Here is a 23,958-nt window from a genome sequence, read left to right on the forward strand (position 1 = left end):
TACGAATAAATTTTGTCAAGATGTGATTTAAATAACACCGTTTAGCGCACCAAACGGGCAAATTTAATGTAGCTTGAGCGTTGATTCTGGAGTCTTAAAGAGACACTGATCGCAACTTCATACAGTTTCTGTCCTGCGTAAAAATTTATTCTGCGGCTCTTTCCGGATATGTTTTAGTTTTCTGGCAGCAGAAGTCGCATTTTTCTGCTGAGAAAACTGCATTCGAAGTTTTTTCCTGACGTCCGCACTGAAAAGGACTCCACTATCACTATTGTGAAGTAACAAGCTAAAAATATTTGTAGCCTAGCCTCTGAAATTCATTAAAAAAAAGAAACAACGATGTCGACGCACCGCTGTTTACTTACTAAACTGGCTGATGATGGCGACAACTTTAATTCATTTTCTTTTCTTTAGCTCATACAGGTTCGTTTTCAGAGCTTTGCCTTTTGAATGCGGCAGTCTCTCGATACAGGCCAACTTGATCTTGTCTGCAGTGGCCTTCTAAACGCTTTGTTTTTCTTTTTAAGAAACACCTTGAGTTGTTTTCTTAATTCACCTCGGAATAAATTCCTGAGCGCAGTAAGTGAAAATCTCTTTGAACGCATTCTAAACCTCTATTAAGTGGGTTTTTTTAAGCTCCTTAGGTGGATTTAGATAATCTAACTCGATTTCGTCTCTGACACGCCAGAAGTCTTTCACAAAAAATATTTTTGTCTTATGAAGTTCGCATTTTTATTTCAAATGAAATGAAAAGCATTCCATCTCATGATCATGATCAGAAATCCCGCATACAACTGAGAGTGAAAGATTTTCTACTGTTTTACTCACAAACACAGGATCTAGTATTGATGACAACAAACAATGAATGGGCATGGGTGGATTGAGATGCTCCAAATTGCAGCGAATGGTTATATCATGAAGGCCGCTGACATGTATAATTATTACACCGCAAGAAAAGTTACTATTACAGCTAACTGCCGGCAGATTAATACCTCCAATTAGAAAGCTTTGCTGGCCAAAAGTAACGTAATGTGAGCACATAAGTGTCCCAAGAATTGGGGTGGTGAGACGGGCGCTCGATAAATGGCAAACAAGAAAGGCGGTCATGAACAAAAAACCCTTAAGCTAATAGTCTCTATATTATCAACCCGACGTAATAGAATGACGGACATACATTTGCTTTACCAGCACATCCACTCAGCCTCCTGTCGTTGCTCTGTCACCATTGAAAAAATATTATGGTAAGAAAAATCTCTATCATTTAGGTTGTTGTTTAGCCAAGTTTAGCCTATTATAATAGCCTTCTCGAGGAAGACGGTTTGAAAATGTCCAATGGCTTTCTGAAGGCGACGAACTGCGGAAGCCGAAGACGCTCGAAGAGAATGTCCTCTTTCACGGCTCAGCTGACGGCATTGTGGTGTTTACGAGAAACTGCTCCTTCATAATGTATTACTACACTCTTAACATCACTTCCACTTGTGCTTGGTGGGTTCCACATAGGTTCCAGCTAAAATTTCTGTTCCTCGTGTTTTATCTGGAACGACACTCGCGTCAGCTTCTTTAATGTGGCAGAATAAACTTTTACAGTGTCTTTTTTCGCCTGGTTAAATAGAACTTCGCTGAAGCACTGTGATTTATGCGGATTTCGCTCCCCCCCCCCCGCTTTTGTTGTCTTACTGCGGTATATGGTTATATGGAAACTGGCTCTAGTTACTTAATGAAGCGCTCTGGTTGGAATTAGGTCACTGCTCTCGAGCAGGAAGGAACCGAGAAGCAGCGTCTGGATACTTTATTTTTCTTCCTCTATTGGGAAAGTGACGTCTGGGAACCAATGATCTCAAGATCCGTTAAATTTCAAAATTCTCTTCAGCGGGGCCAGTGCATGGAGACACTGTTGCAGGGCAGTGTTTCTCAATTCTTCGCTCCGTGCAACTGACGTTTACTGCTTGTCGATGATGGTGCTCCGCGCGTATTCACGACTGGCGCAGTTCTCGTTCTCGGCGAGAAACGTCTGAGAAACTACTTGCATCGTATAGGTTACGTTAGACATAATCCCTGTGCCGAGTCGAACGCAAGGACCGATTATGTAGAAACGTTTGCAACGGCATCTACGAATAATTAGCGGATGTGACTAGTGTGCTCCCGTCTAGTTTTTGTGTAGCCTCTTACTTTCCGACGACTTCCCGTGCATAGTCTGAGCTATCGATCACCTTCAGCAGCGTTGTCGTTGAGCGGGAAGAGGTCCTATGATTTGCGCGATGCCATTTCATTCGGATTCCCGCGTGCCTTCGTCTTTCTGAAAGAAATAGATTTTAAGATAAATACGCACCTCTTGGTGGGACCACTTTCAGGTGAGTGGCGGAATTGTTTTTCCTGCCATTAGTTTACCTCGAAGCTTTTTATCACCGGCCATGAAAACAGAAGACGATGTTATTCCGTGCGGACGCAGCTCAGCATTACACGCAGCTGGTGCGTACTTCACCTATAGAACATTGAATTTTCTTTGCAATGGGGCTGTTTAATTTGTTCCGTGCTGTTTTCGAGCCCGAAGATGGAGTCTTCTCAAAGTTTGGTCGAGCTATATTACACAGAGCGTAAATTCAAGCTGGCTATGCCGACGGTTCCAAAGAGTATAGACGTGCTTCTCGCGAGAAATTTCCTTCGAGGACCGAGTGCGATAAAAATGTCTTTGACAAATAAGCGACGCTTAAACATGTTGTAAAGTGCCGAAATTCTCGGGTAAAGCCTTATTCATTAAAGTTGCTCTTCACCGACTGCGCGAAAGCTGCACTATCGCTCTGCTCTTGAAGTGTTTTTTTTTAATTGCTTAGCATAACACTATTCGAACCAGCTTGTCGTTTGTATATGTATTTGTCAAACTTTGAGTGAAGGGTTTGTAAAATTGAAGGATTTGTAAATTGGAATATCTGCAATTTATTTCTAGTATTTTTATCGTGGCAGTGGCCGCTGTCATTGTCGAGGCAGTTTTGCGCTTTGAAGTTTATATAAAATGATTTCCTTGCCGGGTCAAAAGCAGCTGGACTTATGCTTTTGTTTTATGAAGCATTACAATTACAATCGAATAGCGACAAATGCTTTCTTTTTTTTTATTTAACTCCACTGCAACGACTGGGATAGTTTTCTTTTGCGAAGCCTTTTTCCCCTGCGAAAATGAAACGCTGATAGAAGACAGAAACATCTCCACCCGAGCTATGAGGTGCAGTAGGCACGCTAGATGTTTTTCCTGTCTGTAACCTAATCTGTGCAATAAAAAAACATGAAACAAAAATTTCCTACATGCGTGTACTTCAATCAGCTGGCTGGTCGGTTTCTAATAAAGCTGAGCGTCATCCTGTAGTCACGAAAAAAAAAGTGAAGGGCCCTGTATCTACATTTCGGCAGACCTCACGGCTGATTTCCGCGCAGACTTCTTTACCCTCAGCCAAGACCTGATGACAACTTTTTTCTGCCCGCTACATTTCAAAGAGTAAAGCACCGTTACATGCGCGAAGTTCCGATACTGCATGCTGTCTGGGTATTTAGGCAACTGTGCTTTGGTAAGCCACCAACTGCAGCTGGTCAAGCTGCTATGAATTTAAATCGCATGACGAGCACTATGCGCTCGGGCAGACTTTTCAGTCTCAGTCCAAGGATTTAACGTGAGAGAAGGCCTTCATTCTGCAGAAAAACCGGCGTCGTCGATGCCGTAACTGTCCGCGTTGTGAGTTGAAGACCCGAATTGTTCACCTGCCCACCGGATTGTGAGCAAACCTCCCACCGTGACATGTGGCAGTTAATATAATGATTGGTCGCGAGAGGTTGCTCGGGTAGACCAACCTGGATCTCACAATCTTTAGCGGTGGCTATGTTTAAAGCCGCCACCTGCCGGGGATTTGGCGCATCGATTAACCGCTGAATCACTGACTCAGGGATTTCACAAGGATTTTCCGCGATCTATGAATGTAAAGTAAAGAATGACCAACCCCGCATATATGGCATGCAGGCAGAACCTATGTGACAGGGAAGAAAATGCTTGCGCGGGAGCGAACTCTAATGCTATGACACGGTACCTTAAGGATTGGTTAGGTATTACGTGATGGTGAAAGAAAGACAATGGTCGTTTCTGCGAAGTGTTAAGGAAAAGGAGCCCAGGCCGCTGAAGGAACCCATTAAAGCTGTCGCTTCATACCTTAAGGTGGAACTTAAGCATCCCCTTAAGTTTTATTGCCCAACACTTCGCTTGCTTGGCAGGCGCTTGAAATTCCGGTGGTTAAAGTGTCAAGACACACAAATGGAGTTTTCTTGACACTGATGCCGCGGCATCTTTAATTTGTTCAAATAAATATCCTGCGCGCGAACACACGCCATGAAGCGACGCTTTTTCGAGGTCGATAGTTCCAAAGCGAGTTAGAGGGGCGAGAAAATTACAGGAGTGAAGATTTAAACAAAATTTTCGACATTTAGAATTGATTACGCCTCTTCTCCACGCTATGTTGTTGATGCCAGTGAAAGGGAAGTGGCTTAAGCAAAGGCTATTTTCACTTCTTTTTTTTTTGGTTGCAGTACTAAGGTGGGTATTTTGTCGACTGACAATGTCTCGGGAGACCTGTCGCTGTTTCGTGGTATTTTCTTCTGCCAGTGTTCCCGAAACACCCTCTTCACGAGTTTAGTAGTGGTGTCAGTTAGCCGATCTTTATTTATACTAATCCAGTGGGCATGTTCTCCGCAATTTTCTGCTAGAAAACTACGTTTTGGCGTCACAGTATATTCAAACATTAGACATAACTAACTAGTCAACTATTTTGTTTATGCCTTGGAAAGAACCGCACTTCTGCTCGTCTGAAATATAGCTGCGTAAAAATAACGCAAACTTCGTTACTTGTTTTACAACTGCTGTACAAATGTTCGAAAGTTGTTTTCTGTTTTCACATCAAGGATATTTGTGTCGCAATATGCATTCTTTACAGAAACACGGACGAACGATGTAATTCTTTCAATGTCCCAGCTTTGTTCTAGGTCACATTGCTTATACTGTGTTCAACCGTTTCAGTTTTCATAGGTTCTTTATCAGCGCTGTGTTAAATTCAATGCCACTCTACATCCTAGCTTCGAAGTTTAATTCATAAATGTATTACCAGCTTGCGATACAGAATGGCCACGAGATGTATTGTAATCTGGGCACTACTATTCCTGGCCGCAGGCTATCATAAAGTTCGAACACTATATTTTCCAATAGTTTTTTTTTTACATAATTGTTATCTGCCAATCGAAAACGTAGCCCCATGCGCAAAGTTGCAACTCAGTTGAGGCCTGGTGAATACTGCCAAAGAATCGGTGCTCAGAACTTCGTCAACGCGATATGTGAGGACGGTAAACAGCACGAATAGTGAACACGCCTGCATATTACCTCACCAGCGCATGACAGTAAAACGTTAGGTCCCATAGAGGCTCAAGCATATAAGCAGGCTACCTGTAACGCAATTCTAGAAGAACCTTCAGAATATAGCTGGCAAGGTGTTCTAGATGCGCAGATGCGCAAAACTATGCCACATAAATCTTAATTGAACTAGAACGTCGTTACAGATATTCATGTCTCTATCTGGAGCACGGTTCTACATATTTAAGATTAACTATTTAAAACAAAACGTTTCATTGTAGCTCCAATTCGCTATGTGGGATCTGATCAAGAGTGCCGATAAAAAATAGAAGTTGAAGGCCTTCACTTTAAGGCAACGTATGTTTACAGGAAAATAACAGCTACTCGTGTTGCATTGTTAACAACGCTGCAACTTTCGGAACACAGGTCAAGTGTGGAAACTGGAACGTAACAAAGATAACTGCTCCAACCAACGTTACTACGGGAAAGCTACCATAGGAAGACTGTGCAGAATATCCAGCAGAAATACCATCATTGCCAACACTGCAGAACCGGTTACACGCTCAGCTGTAGTCATGAACAAGAGTGTACAGTATGCCGGTGCGCAGAAAATAAAATTCAAGCTGGTATCTCTTCAGGCAGATGAAGTATACATATTCATTATGTTTTGCTGTGAAGTGGTTTGGCTGACAGCAGAGAATTTTTTTTTCTTGAACCTCCATCTCGTTAGCTGTTATCTATTACGATACATTGCTTATATCAATCAAGTTTATAAGATAGCTTTGTTGGGGTTAACAAATACACACGCACTACTTTAGTGGCCGGCTTTGACGCAGAGACATTCTTAACACGCACTGCATCGAGAAACGAGGGATGTACAAAAAGTAGCGCGAAGGGCAGACGACGGTGCTTCCCTGCGCGCCACTTAACACGGTGTATCCCAGCTTTCGATACCAGCAGAAGCTCGAGGCCTGCTGATGGCGTTGGACGCACGCGATAAGCGCACGTTGCGCCGAAGGAGAGATACGGTGTGAAGAGGAGGAGCTTGTTGCAGCTGCCGAAAGGAAAGAGCTGTGGCACTGTGGTGAGCAAGCAAGGCAGACGTTAGCGGAGGGTTGCGCTTTCATTGTGTCGTCAGTAATAAAATGAGCCTGCACTGAAAATCTCTCTTCATGGCAGTTTTCGCGTTTCGCTCCAATAGAAATCGTTCCCCGCTGTCGGATGTCAAACCCAGAACCTCTTGTTCAACAGCAAAAGTCCACCGGCTCATGGTGAACGTGGCTTGTTTGAAGTCTTGGCTATGGAAATACTCGGCCATGGTCATTTCCCACAGTAGCTATATTCTGGGAATTCTTTTTTTCTTTCTCATTATTCTTAACGCTGTGTGCAAACTTGCCAGCCGGTTCCTCCATACGCTGCGCGAATCGGTCTGTAGTTAGCAGAGGGCAAAGAGATCCCGGAACAACCAACGAGGACCTGCCACGGGCACGGCTACGTCGCCTTCAGCGGCGACAGCAAATCGATCGGCGACGCGGAGTTGCTGACGCTACGTCTGTCCACTCGGGCCGAAAAAGGCGCTTGCATTGTTCCCGTGTCAACGCGCGGGCACGCTAATGTCTCATCGCGGACTCCGCCCGCTGTCACCGCGAGGAGATGAATCGACAAATCGGCATAACGCACGTCTACGAGGAACACGACGGCAGTGTATACCCAGCAGGAAAGCTACGCACACTTGTAATGATTTTTTCCGTCATTGTGACTTAGATGGCTATTGTTGCTTACAGTAAGAGAAGCTTTGAGTGTGCAAAGGTGCGATGCTTGCGTTCGGAGAGAAATGTTCAAGCTGAACTATAATTTAGATCCTTAAACTTGGCGAAAAATTGATAAATGTGCTTGGTGCAACATCAGCCAGTGCTTCATATATGATACGTTTTTTATACGTTTTCACAACTGTGGTGCAGCAGTCGCCGTCCTGTTAACGAGCATGAAGTCGCCTAGTGCACTGCCAAGCAGCAGAGCTACGCGCAAATTGTTTTAGGTGCCTATCTGCAGACAGAAAAAAGAAAAAGCGGTCCTCGGTTTATTAGAAGCAAGTGATAAGAATAACTGCACAGCACCCTTTCCCTCCCAAGGATAGGCCCGCCATCAAGCGTGTACTGTTTAGACCAGACGGATAGCCTGACCATATATGAAGCCCATGTATTCAGCCCACATGTTAAAGGTCCTCGAGGATAATGTACTAATTGGTTAAAAAGTGAACGCAAGAGTTATTGCTTACGACGTACACCAAGGGCGCTTGAAGAAAGGGGTCATACAGTAATGCCTGTAGAAGGAAGCGAGTCAGTGCTGGCTGCAACGCTGCGACCCTTTTAGCCAATGACGTAAGACACAGAAACCCGCCCATAAAAACCGGCGCCTTTAGATGAGCAAATTCTAAAATAGAGGGAAGGCAATTACAACTTGTTTCACGAACGTCATTGTCAACGGTATCAAGTTATTAGAGACTGGGCACGGTACGAAAACATTGTCGCGTAGCTGTGACTGTAATAAGGGAGTAAGTACTCATTGTAATCCACTTAAGCGCAGCTACACGGCTACAAAGGAAAGCTATACAGCTTTCTCGGAAACTTCGAAGTGAAATAAAACTTCGTCCTGGTCCGGCGTTCGAACCCGGAGCCACCGATTCACCGGAGCAGTCGCTCTACCAACTGAGCTAACCGGGACGGCAGGTTTATGGTAGGGCGAGAGCGAATTGATCAATAACTCGAAGTGGGAACAGTGGGGAGCATTTGACCAGCTGCGACTGCAGGAAAGGACGATGGTATGGACGATAAAAGGACAGGCTTGTGCAGAATTCAAATTAACTGTTCACTGGAATGAACTCACGCCGACAGACATATAACAACTCGGCTGCGGCGACAGAAGCAAATGCACCCTGCCTTTGTCAGCCTCAGGATGGCAACTCCCCCACGTGGAGCCGGGGATGACGTGGTCAAGAGGTTCGCCACGTGTGAACATTTGTTGCCTTCTTGCTGTTTGTAATCAATTATCTTCCTGGTAAAAAAAAAAATGATCACACGACTAACTTCTAATTGATCAATAGCACAAATGAAAAATCCCCTGCGCTTTCATTTCATTCATTGACTGATGGCTTCCTTCATATATATGTCACAACGAGCCCCTCATTTCTCTGCCGTTGTCTGCTCAAGAGCATAACGAGGGCCTCGGCTCTGGCAGTCTTGGTTGAATAGGAAGCGCAAGAGGGTTTTTCACAACTCTCATTCTTACCACAAAATCCCGTTTCTAGTGGAAATTGAGGTATTACAGGTGGTAGTACAGGGATAGTGGCATTTCCCCGCAGTAGCTGGGGTTGGCGCTGTTGAACACTCCCAAGGGTAGATTACACACAATTTAAACTCGAAACTAGAAAGTCCCGCCGTAGCTCAGTTTGTGAGACACCGCACGTCACTTGCGGAAGTCGTGAGTTCCGATCTAAACGGTGTTATGTAGTCGTCGTTTTTTCTATTTTGTAATCAATTATCTTGCTGGCAAAAAAAATGATTTCCTAATTTTCAACTGATCAGCGACAGAAACTAAAAGAAAAAATTCCTATGCTTTTTTGTATTCAGTGACTGTTGGTTTTCTTCATATGTATGTCATTACAAGCCGCTCATTCCGCTACTATTGTCTGTTGTTAGCCTGCCGAAGAGTGATCTCGACGTTTTGCTTTGACCACTTTCAACGATATCTTTCGGCCTCTTTATGCACGAGTGGCATTCAATGTCCACATCATCAAGGCGCCGACGTATGGGATAGGTATAGCTACTAATTTATTTTTATTTTGATGTTCTAATCTCTCTTAACATATTTATCCTTTTTATATTTGATATCTCGAGAGCCTCTCATAAAAGTATCACTTTGATCACCACGCAGCCATCAAGAAATAGCAGTCCGGTTTTTGCTGCCATGTTCTCTGCCAGATGTCTGTACTGGCGACAGATGAAACAAGAAGTAGCAAACACAACTGCGCCAACTTCGTTTCCTTGCGTGCCCAAAGACACAAACACAAACGCGCTGAAACGAGTCCTGCGTTGTCTCGAGACTTGAGGCATGATCGCGACCCGCGTTAGATTTAAAGATTGTCCCTATTTTGAGCCCCGTCTCGAGTGACCGCCGGAGATCGTTCGCACGCGGTACCGGCACACGAGGCCATTGCTAGCTGATCGAGATCAAGAAAAGATAGAGCGTTTTATTTTAGGGCCATGGGGATCGTGTATCGGGCAAACCACAGGCCCACGGTCGGAGTGCAACTTTGCCGCTTCCACCGGTGCCCTCCAAGCGAGCGCGGACAGACGGGGCAGCTCGGTGGCCCGCGCACGCCACGCCAGCTTCGCGGGCCTAGCGCGGTTCTCACGACGAGCTGGCTGGCGTGTCTGGACCCAAATCACGCCAGCCGGAAACCGACGTCCGGTGCAATTTCGCCCACTGCCAGCACCGAGCTCGAGCGTAGGTTAAATCTGTCTTCTCGCCGGGCCACCACCTCGCCCCCGGCACCTGCGAGGTTCTCATGTGCTCGGGACAGGCGAGCTGCGGAAGAGCAGAGCTCAGTCGTTGCTCCGAGGCTCACAGGGCCATATCCGAAGTATTGCGGGGATCATTCCACGTGGTCTCCCTTACGATTTGTAGTATACCTGCCGTAGCGAACAATTGATGTAACGCGCCAAAAACCATTTATAAATATTCGTGCGAGACTGCTGGCAATATTTCACCGCCTTCATGATTTTCTTAATTAGCGAGGTGTAGAATACCTCTTTCTGTACGGCTGAAGTTTCTAGAAAATTTGTCGTAGTTTTCGAAACGACACCAGATGCATTAGGGATTCTATGTGTGATTCATATTGTGTGATTCATATTACAGTTCATGTTACACTTTTTACTTAATGATTCCATCGGGTTCTCAGCTCTCGCCCTGCACCCGTGCGTGTTGGTCTTACGAGACTCACGCTCAAAAACCCATCCTGCCATATACTGTTTTACAAGCGCAAGAAGACGCGGACGAAGAAACAGAGAACAAATACAAACGAGCGCTGATGGAAAACCATGGAAAACCATCTAGCCTGTCAGTTCACGCTGTTATTCCATATGCATCAGCTCATTCTTAACTTGTAAAAAAGGCCATTGTTCATTTCATTTTTAATAATCATTTTAAAAAGTGTTGTGAGCACAGTATGGGACAAACCTTTGCAAAGCAAGTAGATCGCCTTACGCAGGCTGGTTACCAATCCGAAGTTCTAATCTCAGTGACAGCAAAGCAGCAGAAAAGCTTGAAACTTCGGAACACTACCGACCCGAGTAGGCAAAAAGAAAAAGAAAGGTTGTTGTTTTGCCCTACCTACATCAGGTTTCGCACAGCCTCAGAAAAATTGGAAGCACGGCAGGTGTCTTTGTGGTTTTTTCGGCGTCGAGAAAACTTTCCAGGATGTACAAAAAAGTCAACTGTAGGAATTACGAACTGCGCAGGTGTTCAATTAGACAAGGGGATCGTTTTTTTATGTGCCAAGAACGTGTAATTTATTCTCTGCCCACGTCTTGTGGAAAAAAAGTACATTGGACAGACTTGGCGCTGCCTCAATAAAAGGCTACAAGAGCACAGCGAGAATGTCGCACGTGTAGCTACTACAGGCCACGTAACCAAACATTGCAGGGACTGCAAAGCAGATGACAGCGAAGCCAATTGTGAACCAATGTACACAAAATGCAGTGCCATAGGAAAACACCGAGACGCTCTAACAAGACAGATACTAGGGGCTTTCATGATTATACGATTGCAGGACGACTGCATAAGCGCACCATCAGTGGCATTGTCCGAAAAGGAAATAAAGTACCCAGAGTATGAAATTTGACACGTGCCAACTAACCACGGGCGCTTTCGCGCATGTTTTTTGGTTTTGTTATTGTGCGTTTTTTTCCTTTCTGGTCGCCAGATTTTATATAATCCTGCTGGCCCTCGAATAAAATCTTTAAAACAGGTGATATGACAAAGTGGAGCACAAGCGCCAGTAGAAGAAAGAGATGAGAAAGCGCTCATGCGCATCATGCGCATCGGCTAAATAGAAAAAAAAACAAGTTACAGCCCCATGGGGTCCAACAATATAATCTTTTATCCCTGGTTACGCTCCCCACCACCGAAGGGTGCTTGTGATCAGAATCAGAATAAATTTGTTACAACCGATCATGAGATATACACACCAACATTTGTTATACTATATATGAAGAGGTCCCAGAGCCAACAGATGCAAAGGGTACTTCGTCTTCAAAGTGTGCATAAAAATGTTAAAATACAAGCAGTGAAAAAATAATCAAACTTTTACATAAAGGAATTTATAAATACACAAGCATAAAAGATGACGCAAACTATAAGCGAAACACACTTTGGATAAGTGTGATATAACCTTATAAACTGAGTTAACACAATTCAAGTGAGCGCTCCGTATGCTGTTTTCAATTAAAATAGTTATTTAGCTTGATTGAAGAAAAAGGCGATAGTTACGTTTGAGAGCATGAATGTTTCTCTCTCTCGCTCTCTGTTGCTTCCACCGAAATGATGAATTCCATAATAAAATTGTGACGCAAACATCAACTCTGAATTTATCGTAATTAGTTTTAGGCTTCAGTAGTAATAAATTGTTGTTGCATGAGACGTGAGTGATATTTCGCTCAGAAACTGTATACTATTCATTGTCAAATGGTAAGTGATCCTTTTGTGACCATGTAGACGTGAGTTCAAAGAGAATAATGAACCATGGGTGAAACTCCAAGGATGTTATGAGCATGCTGTAAGAGTGCAGCACTGCAGCCATATTGATGAGCGCAGTGACGGAGGCATTTAAGGTGACGCTCACCTCCATCTATTAAGTTCTTTTAGGAAGTTCTTTTAAGGTATTTAGGAATTTTTATGCATTCAGTTCTCTGATCTTCTCTCCCGTTATTCTTTTTCCTATTTAATTATTCTGAAATATCACCCAAGGCACAACCATTAGCTTGATATCAGTTTACCCTCTTCTTTTGGCCTTCCTCACTGAACCCCGGTCTATCCCCGTCGTGGGTATGTGCCATGTCACTAAGACAACAACACCAACAAGTTTTTTTGTGCGTCGGACTTCTTGCGTGAGATAGTTAAAAGTTTCCAAACTTATTTCAAGGTTGTTGAGCTGTCCGTACCCATCGTTCGTCAAAATTCCTCTTTACGGGAAGTGCTGCCCTCTTCGATTTTATATTTTGTTCTTATTGTTCATGCTGTGGCCCTGATGCCAGAGGAATCTTACGTCACATGCTTGGGTGCAAGGCGATGGCTTTCTCCCCCCGATCTGTTCAAGCGCACGGCTTGTCCGATCGCCCACACACCTGTCTAGAGTGCTCTAAAGGCGCACCGGGGAGCACATTTACCGATTGACCTAGGGCACGAAACCTATCCTTATGATGCATTTACATCCCCATGAATCGTGTTTAGCTCATTTAACAGCCGCATCAAGCCCTCCAGTCAGCGGCGATTGTTATAAATGTAATGCAGAGCGCCACGTTCGAACACTCTAGACAGGTGCGTGGATGAATGCACAAGCATGTTGCAAAAGGGTCAGAAGTGTGCGCTGTCACATTCTGGATGATTAGAACTTGTCCAACTGCTGTTTGCACATTTTTTTTTTCTCTCAAACTACCCATAACCCGGTGCATGCTGTTTATGGGGAATAATTGTTGTATTGCATTACATCTTGCTGTGTTGTATTGTATTATACTGTACGGTAGTCAACTGTATTTTAGGGCGTTGTATTGTATAGTATTGCATGGTGTTGTAATGTACGGTACGGTACGGAACGGTACGGTATGGTATTGCCGCTATGGTATGGTATGGTATGTTATGGTAATGTATTGCATTGTCTTGATCATATGACGCACGGGCCAGAAGGGAAGCTTGGTGTACGCCAAAATTATTCGACCAGCATCTGGACTGTTTCTGAGCAGCAATGAACTAAAAAGGGCTGTCTCCAAGGTTCAATTACTTTTCTGCATAGACGCTCTAAACCTACATGCAAGATCCTGTTCATTCCGAACTGAAACAAGACTTAATATCCGAATTAAAGTGCTAACTGATAATTAGTGACTCATCTACTCCGTCCGCTTCACATTATTTTCTTTTTTAAACCTAAAAATTCCCAAGTTTCGATCCCGTTCAGTTTTAGTGAAATAAGCTCAGACCGCTTAACATCTTGCCAGGAAAAAGTAAAATCCAACCGGAATAATTTACCGCAATAAATAGTATTTAATTAATGCATAATTAGTTTATATTAACCACAGAGAATTGTTTAGTACCTATACATGCGCATAAAGCGTTAATTTCAAAGTTGATTAGGTCGATACAGTGTGGGCACAAAACCATGCAGGCCCATGCTAACAGGAAGAGGTGAAGTGAATGGCTCGTTAAATTTATATACGAAGGCTGCTGAGTATTTCAGACGGTGCACTATTTTCAAGCAGCCTAAAGCATAGACAGCATTGCATTGCAGAGGTTCAGACCAGCCATATGGACGTGGTACGTGGGGTGCTCTTACAAATAGACCTCCTGCGGCTAAGCTGCCACGTGCCTCGAGCTTAGGGCTTGATAAAAGGGTGCAGATACCTGTGGCTCAAGAAGAAGCCTTCATTTTATCCAGATATTCAACACAGGCTCCTATTGTTATTTCCTTTTTAAATACGAAGACATGCAAAAGGTTTCAAATAGATACAAAATTCCACATCCTGAAAAAAAATGGAATCGAAAATTGAGCGTTGAAAGGTTCGGGATAATCAAAACACTTTAAAATTCGGGCGCTTTGCTCAAAGCGCGGGGCACGTGGTCTCAGTAAAGCCATCGCTTCGAAATTCGCGTAATCTGTAGCTCATTTTCCTGCCCTGAATCTCTCTTCATCGCGCATATTACTTATTTAATGAAATTATCACCTCGTACCAGCTACGTCTCCAGGCTCCAAACAATCATGGTCAATTACCTCGTTTTTATTTTCCTGGTAGCGGCCCAGGCCTTGTTCTTGAATATGTCAGCCATTCTCGCTTAATAAACGACACAAAAGCCACCACAAGTTGTATTGCCACTAGCGATTCTGTCTCATCAACCACTTTAAATTCTGACGAGCCGTTATTCTTGTCGTCTCTGTTCCTAAAAACGACTCTTGAAAGACGCACTATTTTTACTGCTTTTACAGAGACTCGTCTGCAGATGGAGCGCCTGCATTTCGCTTCGTAGAGCCGGTCAAATGGCACGAACTGCGAGTACACCCTCTGGAGCCACGCACTGGCCTAGTAATCTCCCTTCACCGCTGGTAACCGAAACGACGAGGTTTTTCGCGTTGTTAACGCCGCCAGTAACAACAAGAAAACATAAGCGCCCAGGCACTGCGACAACGGCAGTGGAACAACTTGATGGCGGGTTTCGAGGAGCCAGCCCGATCGTTTTCCTGGGCCCTGCAGAGCATGGTGTCAGGCGCGATGGATGCGTTCGCGTCCACGTGGCGCCGATAATCCGCCGACGCAGAAGAGATCAGGGCCGCTTGGTCTTCATCCCTTCTCGGCCCCCGGCAGCGGCAGTAAGTCAACGGCGGGACGCCGTTATCGATAGCCGCCGCCAGTAGTCGTTTAGCGGGGCAGCGACTTGCTGTGAGTGACGAGGCTGGCTGCCATAATCATTGCGCGGCTGTTTGCCGAGATTCTGAGTGCTACCGACTTTGTCCCGCACCAGAAACTACTCTGCCTACTTTAATAAGTCGCGGCGATGAAAAAAAAAAAGTTGTAGAACTCAGTAGATGTTGCAGCGCCTTAACCCCACCCCCGATATGTAGCTCGAACTTAAGACCCGCTGAAAACATGCTTTTGCTGCTTATGCTGGGAGCCAGATAAATGACTCCATACTCAATCAAATAATCTGCTGAGCGTTCGTGCTCTGACACACCATTTGTACGGGTGGAATTAATTTTGGCGTGCTACAAACGTATTCATTTTGCAACTTTTAGTTCATAATGTAGGTCAGTCTCCATTTCCCCTCTGACAGCCAAATAGGGCCGGTCCTTGTGCTAAGTGGAGCATTCGCTTATCCCCTACACCGTTGCGCGAAGTACGTCAACAACATCCAGTGTCTTTAGGTGCGCACTCAAACGTCGGTGTGGCCTGCCCATCCTTGAACGGCGATATTCTTGATGCCCACATTAAAGACATTTAGCATAGTGGAGACGTCTTAAGGTTGATGTGCACCCCATTACTGGACGCTTTCTGGGCATGCGAAGTAGTGATGGTGGGACAAGGCCGGGTCACTGCGAGTACGCGCCCCCGCGTCTGGTACTTCATTATGTGCACACTTTAGTACATCTCCGCTATGCTAAATTCCTCTATTACAGCATTGAATAGTATACGTAAAAGTAACACCGGACATCAAACAGAAAATGTTGTCGGTGAAAAAAAAGTTTAACTTCGACCTTTTCCTTAAATTTAACGAATGCTCTTTCACTGAAGAAAAAAAAGAAAAGAAAACTTTGTGAGTAATTGTTCTCTGGTCTTTCTTTCCGTTGAATTTTCACCTATAGCCATAAAAGGCGCTTTATCTCGAATACCCGGCGTTGGCTTCATCGTGTATCCTAAGCGAAATTCTCGTTGACCTGCGGACTGACGAGGGCGGTACCCAGTGCTGCAAGAACCTAATCCTCGTCCGCATATATGGTGCTTGGTGAATGATCTCGCCGCCAGTGACTCGTACAGTCATCCATGCACCTGTCCACACACCTGTCTGATGCTGACACCATGCTCAGAGATGCGCTGTTTCGAACCAGGTGCTCCAGCTAGACGTCACTCGCGCGCTGCAGAGCCCAACGAAGCACGTCGCTCGAATGCTCTGGAAACTGTTCTGTATGCATCATCTTGGCTGACCGCTGCAGCTTCGGCCTCAGCCGGCTGTTGCTATTCAAAGTATATTATTCCTAATTAAGAAGGGCAAGGATGATGGAGTGAGGGGAATGGCAGCATTTGTAGCCAAACAACTTTGCTTTCTCAACATTTTCAATGCTGCACCTTACACATAATTTCTTGTGAGAAAATAAGGCAAATATTTGTGTGAAATATATGGTGACGAACTCACAATAAACCACGTTTTTTTAGTATACTAAGTTTAAAAACCTAAAAAAAATATTTTCTCTGTTATGAAATGAACACATTCCTTTTCCCTTTTCTTCCAACGGCGCTCTTCAATTAAAATGCACTAGTTGATTTGTCGAGTATTTTTGGGTTTCTAAAAACAGCACTTGTCTTAGACAAACTACACATTTTGAAATGTTCAGCCCATCAAACGAAAAAAAAATTTAGGATGACGTCTAAGCTCCGCCGTAAGAGTAGACGCGATGGCGACTTCTCTTGAATTATCAATCACAATTATCGATTACCATTCGCCCATCATCATCTACGTTACACCACACGATATACTACGCCCGTACATACTCATACACATACACACCGTTTGTTTTAGTACAATGAAGCACCATAACACCGCCTTTTCATTTCGCTCATTTTATGACGCATAATTACCTTATTTAGATTTGTTTTTACTTTTTTAAATGCTAAAACGTCAGTACACATCGGAAAAAGACGTTACTAAGTCAGCCACTCCACAACGCATTCAATCGATGCCTGTCCAACACGCTCGAACCAACGACCCTTCGTGGCCAATGCGTTGCGCGTTCGCCTGGCGCGCAGAGGGCCTCGATTAGAGCCGCAATCGCGGCCAACTTTATTTAATGAATTAATTATATATTCCTAATACCTCTTTAGAGGAACCTCTTCGTCAATTTCGTCTTCATTTGGACCTTCCCGCAGTTCGCTTCATTTAAAATTTCTAGGATTTTTTTTTCGTACCGACGCAGGACGACAGGCGACGCCGGGTTTGCAGCAGAACGGCTCTTTATGCTATCGCGTAAAACATACATTTCTAGCCTAGTGCTAAGCGCATGGTGGCTTGATGGCGTGATGGCTTTAGCTGCTTATGTGCCATGAAACCGATGTTTCCCTTCTCAAACTGGCTTGGGTTAAATTTCCATAGATAAAAGTGCAGACCGTAAAAAGTTCCCGGTGTTAAATATGAGCATGCAAAATAGTGTGCGTGCGTTTTGAGAATATATCAGTACAGCGATTTTGAAGTACCCCTGATTTTACGCCTTCAGCAAAGCGCTTTCAGTTCATGCCTGGAACCGACGAAAGCGAAAAGCGCTGCTCGTCGCGAGGGCACGCGCCGGCCGTGCGAGAAAGCTGGAGAAGAAAAGGTTCCCTGCCAGCGGTCTTCAAAGAAGCGAACTCCATGGACGACCGCTCGACCGGACCCAACTCGAAGACAGCGCCCAAGAAATGTGGCCAGAAACGAGCTTCATTCCAGTCACCGGAGGCTCTGCAGATGAAGCCGCCCTTCGATACATGTCCTGCGCGCAGCGAAGAGCCGGATGCCCGTTCCCCGGCAGATCATGGCCAAGATGTCGGCCAGGAGTGCTCAGAAAGCCCATCAGCTGGAAGCCAGGCAGATTCGCCCCCCTCCTCTGTTGACGCCGAGGAAGCTCCGGCTGCAGGCAGCATTCCAGCTCATGATCGCCATGTGGAGACAAAAGAACTTCCTCACAACGAACTTGCAGCGAGTGCTTCTACCGAGATTCTGCATGGTACCAAGACTCCTTACAGCGCACCTTCCTCGGGGCCAGTGACACTGTCAGATGACGCGTGGACGTCCTCCTTAATAGCTGACAAGAAAACTGATGTCCACACCCATCGGCGGAGTGATGCCTCCCAGCAAAAGGAGCGCAAAGCTGCCGCCACCGGGAAGCGTCTTTCATCCGAGTTAGGTTTCAAGGAATGGCCTCAGATGAGCTATCCACCCGGAACATGGGTAGACGCTCCGGCTAACGGAGAAGTGACGAATGCAGAAGTGAAAGAGAACGAGCTTCACGGTGCCCGTGCGACAGGTCAAGTCATGGGGAACAGAATGAACAGAACCCTACAGCAGCCGGGGACCACAAGTTCGAGCCGCAGACAGCTTAGTTACAGGGTGAGTACAGGCCTATAGGCTTTACGCTGTTCGCCATCATGGTAGCGTGCTGAGCATTTCATTAAAAATTCCATACTTCTTGCATTAGAAAATCTACAGCGGATTTAGTCTTGCAAAGAATGTTCAGCGTAATTGAGTGGCACAGAGGCATTAATGGGAAAAAATATGTCGCTTTCCTTAGACGGTACCCGTCACTGTGACTTAGAGGGACCGCATAAAACAGCTGAGAAGTTTCCGCAGCGTCTCAAAGCGACCATGGTGGCTCTGTTTTGTTGAAGCCGAAATTCAAAAACGCCTTTGTGCTGGGGTCTCACACGCCGTCAACGAGCCCTAAGAAAGCAAATACCTGAATCGGGAGTTCATTATGGCTTGCCGTGCGCCCCGCTTTAGTTAAAGTTGGCAAAAACGCGCTACATATATAGCCTTAAGAGCAAAAACCGGTGATACACAATAGCACACCCTGGGTGTACGCAAAATTTGATATTTGCATACACGAGTCGAAACAAAAATGGAAAGCAATACAGCCACTCGCCTCACCTCTCTCAGAAGATCCCACAGCGCTGCAGACAGAGATGGTAAATTAGGCTTCAACTTAGCGAATAACTTTTTTTTTATTGGAAGTAAACAGTTACCGGGACCAGTCACAATGGAAAAACACAGCACACACACACACCATCGAGGCTACCTGGCGTTCTGTTGCTGCAGCGTATTGCTTGCGCACCAGTTCTGGCATATACTGAACCTCAGAAGACAAATCATTAGATGATGTTTGCTCTGCCATGCGCAAATTTTCTTCGAGGACACAGTTTTAAGCAAGACATCAGCTGTACACGCAATATTATACTTTTTTACCACAGTACAGGTGTCTGAAACTGTGTTTACAAGCATTTGCGATGAGTTAGTGCATTCAACACGATGTAGGGTGATTGCAGGGTCTCCTATAAGAAACCAACAATTTGCTGCGCTGTTGCAGACACAAGACGACTCGTGTTTGAAAATTGATACTCACTTGCGCACGTGTACTAATTAACGTGTCAGCAGGAAGCAGCACTAGGGGAATTGGCAAGAAAACTGAGAGGTATTTGGGAAGGAATAATGATGCCAATGCTTAGTTTTTGGAATGCGGTTCTGTGCCTAAGGGCAGAAGCTAAGTCCGGACTAGAAATAAATCAGAGAGCTGTTGGAAGATTACACCTAGGTGCACACAGCAAAACCACAAATGAAACAATGCAGGGGTCTTTCTGGGCATCTTTAAATCATGGGAAGCTCATATATATTATGTGAAGAACGCCTGAGGAATTTGGACGATAACAGGTGGGCCGCTAAGGTATTTAAATGCTTTACAGAAAGATCGTTGAATCACAGGGAAGAAAGAGGTCTATGAAACTAGCCAGTAAGTATGCAGGAAACAAAGACGGAGAAATAACGAGCTATAAACGACAGGTAAAATACGCAGAAGTTGAAAACTGGATAAATTCAATAGAATAGAAGCAGACTGTAGAACTATATAGAAATGAGAAAAGGCAAAAGAGGAAGAAATCGTTCTATGATAACTAAAGAAGTAGCGCCCTACGCTTTGAGGCTAGATGAGGGTGCCTTTGAATGCGAAGCTACAAAAAGAAATATAAACAAGAAGGTGGCATGTGCACTGTCTTGTAAATCTGCAGAACGTTAGAGATCTGTAGATTGAACATCTTACTCGAACGGGGCAGTATCCTTCCGGATGCTGATGCTGGCTAAGTCACTCTCCCTGAGACCATGGGATTGAGCGATAACAAAGGCAAAGTGAATTAATCTGCCATAGAAGTTCACAAAAAGCGATTGGAATATTCGTGGCTTAAAAGCTGGGCAAGGTAGGAAGGTTACAAGTTCAGGATTAAAAAAATTGGCAGTGGCTTAGCTTGGCTAACCCTGGAATTCAGCGAAAAGCAAGCACGCTTGCAAAGCTCTGAGGCTCGTCCATGGCAGCTCCGCTACACGCTCGTGACAGCCGTTCTGTATATACCCACACGACCACGTGGCTATGACGTGGTATCATCACCGCATCGGATGTCATCACGTAGCTTCACATCACCCCATCACAGCAAGGTCAACCCAAAGGTCACCCATTGTCAAAGGTCAGAGGTCAAAGATAAACTAATGTTCATGGCTCAAGGTCAGGGCTCGAGGGTTCCACACCATAACTGTACCACATATGGTCGTACACGGCTAAAATGGTGGGGCTGAAGGTCGTTCAAGGTCATTCTCCTGTCTACGCGACGACTGCTTTCCCTAACGTTGTGGAGCTTTTCGCTTCAAAATTGTATTTAAATAAAAATGGCGAATATATAGATAATACAATTAAGTTCGATGGATAGCTTAAATAAACATAAAAGGGAAAAAAGCCGAGCATAGTGGGGGACAACTGACAACACCCCCTTTCTTCCATTCGTCCGTCCATGCATCCATATCCCATCCCATTTCATCCATCCACCCACAGATGAAACAGTTGGAGAACTGCATGATTGAAAAGCACGGCAATGAGCTGGAAGTTGAGGACATTAATCGGTATTGCTTAAAATTCAGAGAAATCTGTTTTGAAAGGGGGGAATTTCAAGATAGTATACTTGCAAAGACAGGTAAAAAAATATAGGCTCAGAAAGAACAACCAAGACTGGTGGCACCCGCCGTCATCCCGCTTCAGTGGCGACAGCCTTAGCATACATCTATCCGTCTAAGACTGTTATTGTTGCTTTGACTTCTGCAGGAGACGAAGACGGCCAGTCACCTGCTGGTGCTCACCTTCTGGGGCGGATCTTGCGTGGCAGCTCTGGGATTGAGCCTGGTCCTTCTGCTCGCCGTCTCCCTCATCAGGCGGAGGCCGCCCGCTGGTCACGAGGTGTGCCGCAGCCACGCCTGCAACGAATTCTCGCGTCGGCTGCGCGCATCGATCAACGAGAGCGTGTCTCCGTGCGACAGCTTCGCGCACTTCGTCTGCGATGGTTGGCACAGGGCGAACAAGCTGAGCGTGCGCGAGGCCTCGTTCAAGGCCGTGCTGGGCAGGATATCCAGGCTAACGAGCATAATGTCGCGAGACGGCGACTCTGAACACGCCCGCAGGTGCGCATTCTTCGGGAGCTGCAAGGACGTGTTCACGGGAAGAAGCGACGAAGCGGCCGCCGTCAGAGCTGCCCTCCGCGAAGCCCGCATTGTGTGGCCGCGCAGGCCGAGGGAGCCCGTGGACGCGCTGCAGGCGATCCTCTACTCGTCCCTGAAGCTACACTGGAGCGCTGTTCTGCACGTACAACTGAGCGAGGTAGACGGCAAGACTCACGTGTTGCTGACGCCCGTACACGGCTTTGCCGTTCCCCTGGAGAAGGCACTCGAGCTTCGAGGTCGGATTACCGCCAAGAGACAGTACTTCGACCTGCTCTTCGAGCAGATTGGCGCTCTGCCTGCACACACCGATGATAGCGTGAGCCTCGATGAAACACTGACAGTGGAGGAGCGGCTTCTGTGGCCCCTTCGGAATAACTTCTTAACCCCTGCCAGAAAAGACTTCATTGAATCTAGCGCACTGTTTTTACATGCCGCGAACTTGTCTGAAGCACGCTGGAAGAAAGCCCTCAGTGCTCTTGGTGCCAGCGTAAGCCGGGAGGTAATATTCTGGACGGAAAACGCTGGATTCGTCATGAAGTTCTTCAACCTCTGGTTAAAACACGGTGAGGCGGACGCGTTTCTTTTCGTCTCCTGGTGTACCGTGCAGCTAGCGGCGCTATACGCCAACCGACGCCTCATCATTAGTTACTACGGCGAAGAGGAGAGGGCAGCCGTCATGCACGGGGCTTTCTGCTTGGGCAAGGCCTATCTAATCTTGGGCAACGCTGCTTTTTCTCGCTATCGCACGGACATCCTCTTTCCAGGCGCCCGCATCAGCGCCGAGAGCATGACGATTGCGGTTCGGGAAGCATTCTTGCGCCGACTAACACGGTGGGAGTTCTACGACGAGAAGGAAACAGTCATTGGCGACTGGAATTCGACGACCGACGTGTTTTCCATCATCGACGCTGTCTACAAGGCGAACACTGCGAACGGTTCCCAGCGATTGCCCAACGTGACCGGCTCTTTAGTGCACAACTGGAGAACGCTGGCTGTGCAGTACTCGCTGTACGCTTCAAACGCTGCGTACACTGCTATCCAAAGACTCGAACTGCATGTCCAACTGAAGAACGATTTCGCTTTGCTTCCCCATGCCTTCTCCTTTCCTCTGTACGCTGTCGACGGGGTGCCAGCAGTCAACTTCGCCGGAGTGGGGAGTGAGATGACGCTAGCCATGAGTAGGCTACTACTGGACGCTTACTCAGCTTCGAAGGGTGCGCGCGAGGCATTCGACAGGTTCAAGGAGTGCCTCGGGACGGCCGAACCTGCAAGTTCACTGCTCGCTTTTCTCGCACTCGACACACTGGCGGAAGTGCTTGAGGAGGGCTCCTGGATGTCTGCAGAAAAGCGACTGGTGGGCTTCGAAGTGTACAGCACTCCGCAGCTCTTCTTCATGGCAGCCTGCTACGCAAAGTGCGGCGGAGCATCGACAGACGCGGCTGAAGACTACTGCGACGCTGCCTTGAGGAACGTGGAGGCGTTTCCGCGCGCCTTCCACTGCACCTTAGGAAGTCCCATGAACCCCGAGAGGAAGTGCTCTCTATGATCGCCGACTAGAAGCTCACTGTCCACTCCATGACTGTTAAACATAATCGATATTCCACGTGAACGAAAGTTTCGACCATTTCTTTTTTATATTGGGAATGAGTCTATTGTGTGTTGACCGAGTGCTGGTTTGCTCAAATGTATATGGCGGTGTTTTTCAATTATAGACTTAGGTTATGAGAGTCACAGGCGCTATTCCTGTTCATAATTTCTTTGGTTACGGCACTCCAATGTGCCCCGACAATGTACAAATGATCGCGAGGGAGACTCAGCACCAATGCCCTAATGAGAGCAACGCCAATGGGGACAAAGAAATTACAAACCTCTTCCTTCAACCGCACCACACCTTTGGTGAGGTTGACAAGTTGCCAAGAATTTTTCAGATGCCCAATAAAATGAGATGAACCTTGCAAGGAGGTCCCACTCGTTTATGGAATGGTGATTAACAGCATCGTTTATCGACGCATCTTTGTTCTCAGTTTAGTGTCTGCAAAGTGTGACCAAAGTATGGATTGATGTCCAAAGGTCATCAACCCATAGCGCTGGAGCAATCGCTTTCGCGACAGAAAAAAATTGGCCTGCGATTTGCGAATGATGCTGACGTGTCACCGATTAAGCTTACTTTGTGCGCCCCTTAGACTGTTGGTTTTGTTCATGTTTTAACGTGGGTACGCCCATTTAGTGTGTAGCTAAGGAAATATCGGCGTCTGCATGGAAACCAAACAGTATTGCAGTGAATTAAGCCGGTTGTAACTGCATATGCTTCGTAGTATCTGCATCAA

At 45.9% G+C, this 23,958-nt stretch overlaps 1 protein-coding gene across 1 annotated transcript; it reads left to right on the forward strand.

Annotated features, from left to right (window-relative positions):
* Positions 1–18,264: 18,264 nt before the first annotated feature.
* Positions 18,265–23,584, forward strand: LOC144094549 (uncharacterized). The gene is made up of 2 exons (XM_077628467.1): positions 18,265–18,493; positions 21,240–23,584. The coding sequence occupies exons 1-2, from the start codon at positions 18,311–18,313 to the stop codon at positions 23,175–23,177; spliced, it is 2,121 nt and encodes a 706-aa protein (XP_077484593.1). The 5' UTR covers positions 18,265–18,310; the 3' UTR covers positions 23,178–23,584.
* The last annotated feature ends 374 nt before the right edge of the window (positions 23,585–23,958 follow it).

This window comes from Amblyomma americanum, chromosome 6 (genome assembly GCF_052857255.1).
Source record: "Amblyomma americanum isolate KBUSLIRL-KWMA chromosome 6, ASM5285725v1, whole genome shotgun sequence".
NCBI lineage: Eukaryota > Metazoa > Arthropoda > Arachnida > Ixodida > Ixodidae > Amblyomma > Amblyomma americanum.

Bases quoted from the DNA above. Each gene is read 5' to 3' on its own strand.
- LOC144094549 (XM_077628467.1), top strand. From the start codon at position 18,311: ATGAGCTATCCACCCGGAACATGGGTAGACGCTCCGGCTAACGGAGAA. The intron at 18,494-21,239 runs GTGAGTACAGGC...TGACTTCTGCAG, and splicing joins GCAGACAGCTTAGTTACAGG to GAGACGAAGACGGCCAGTCA.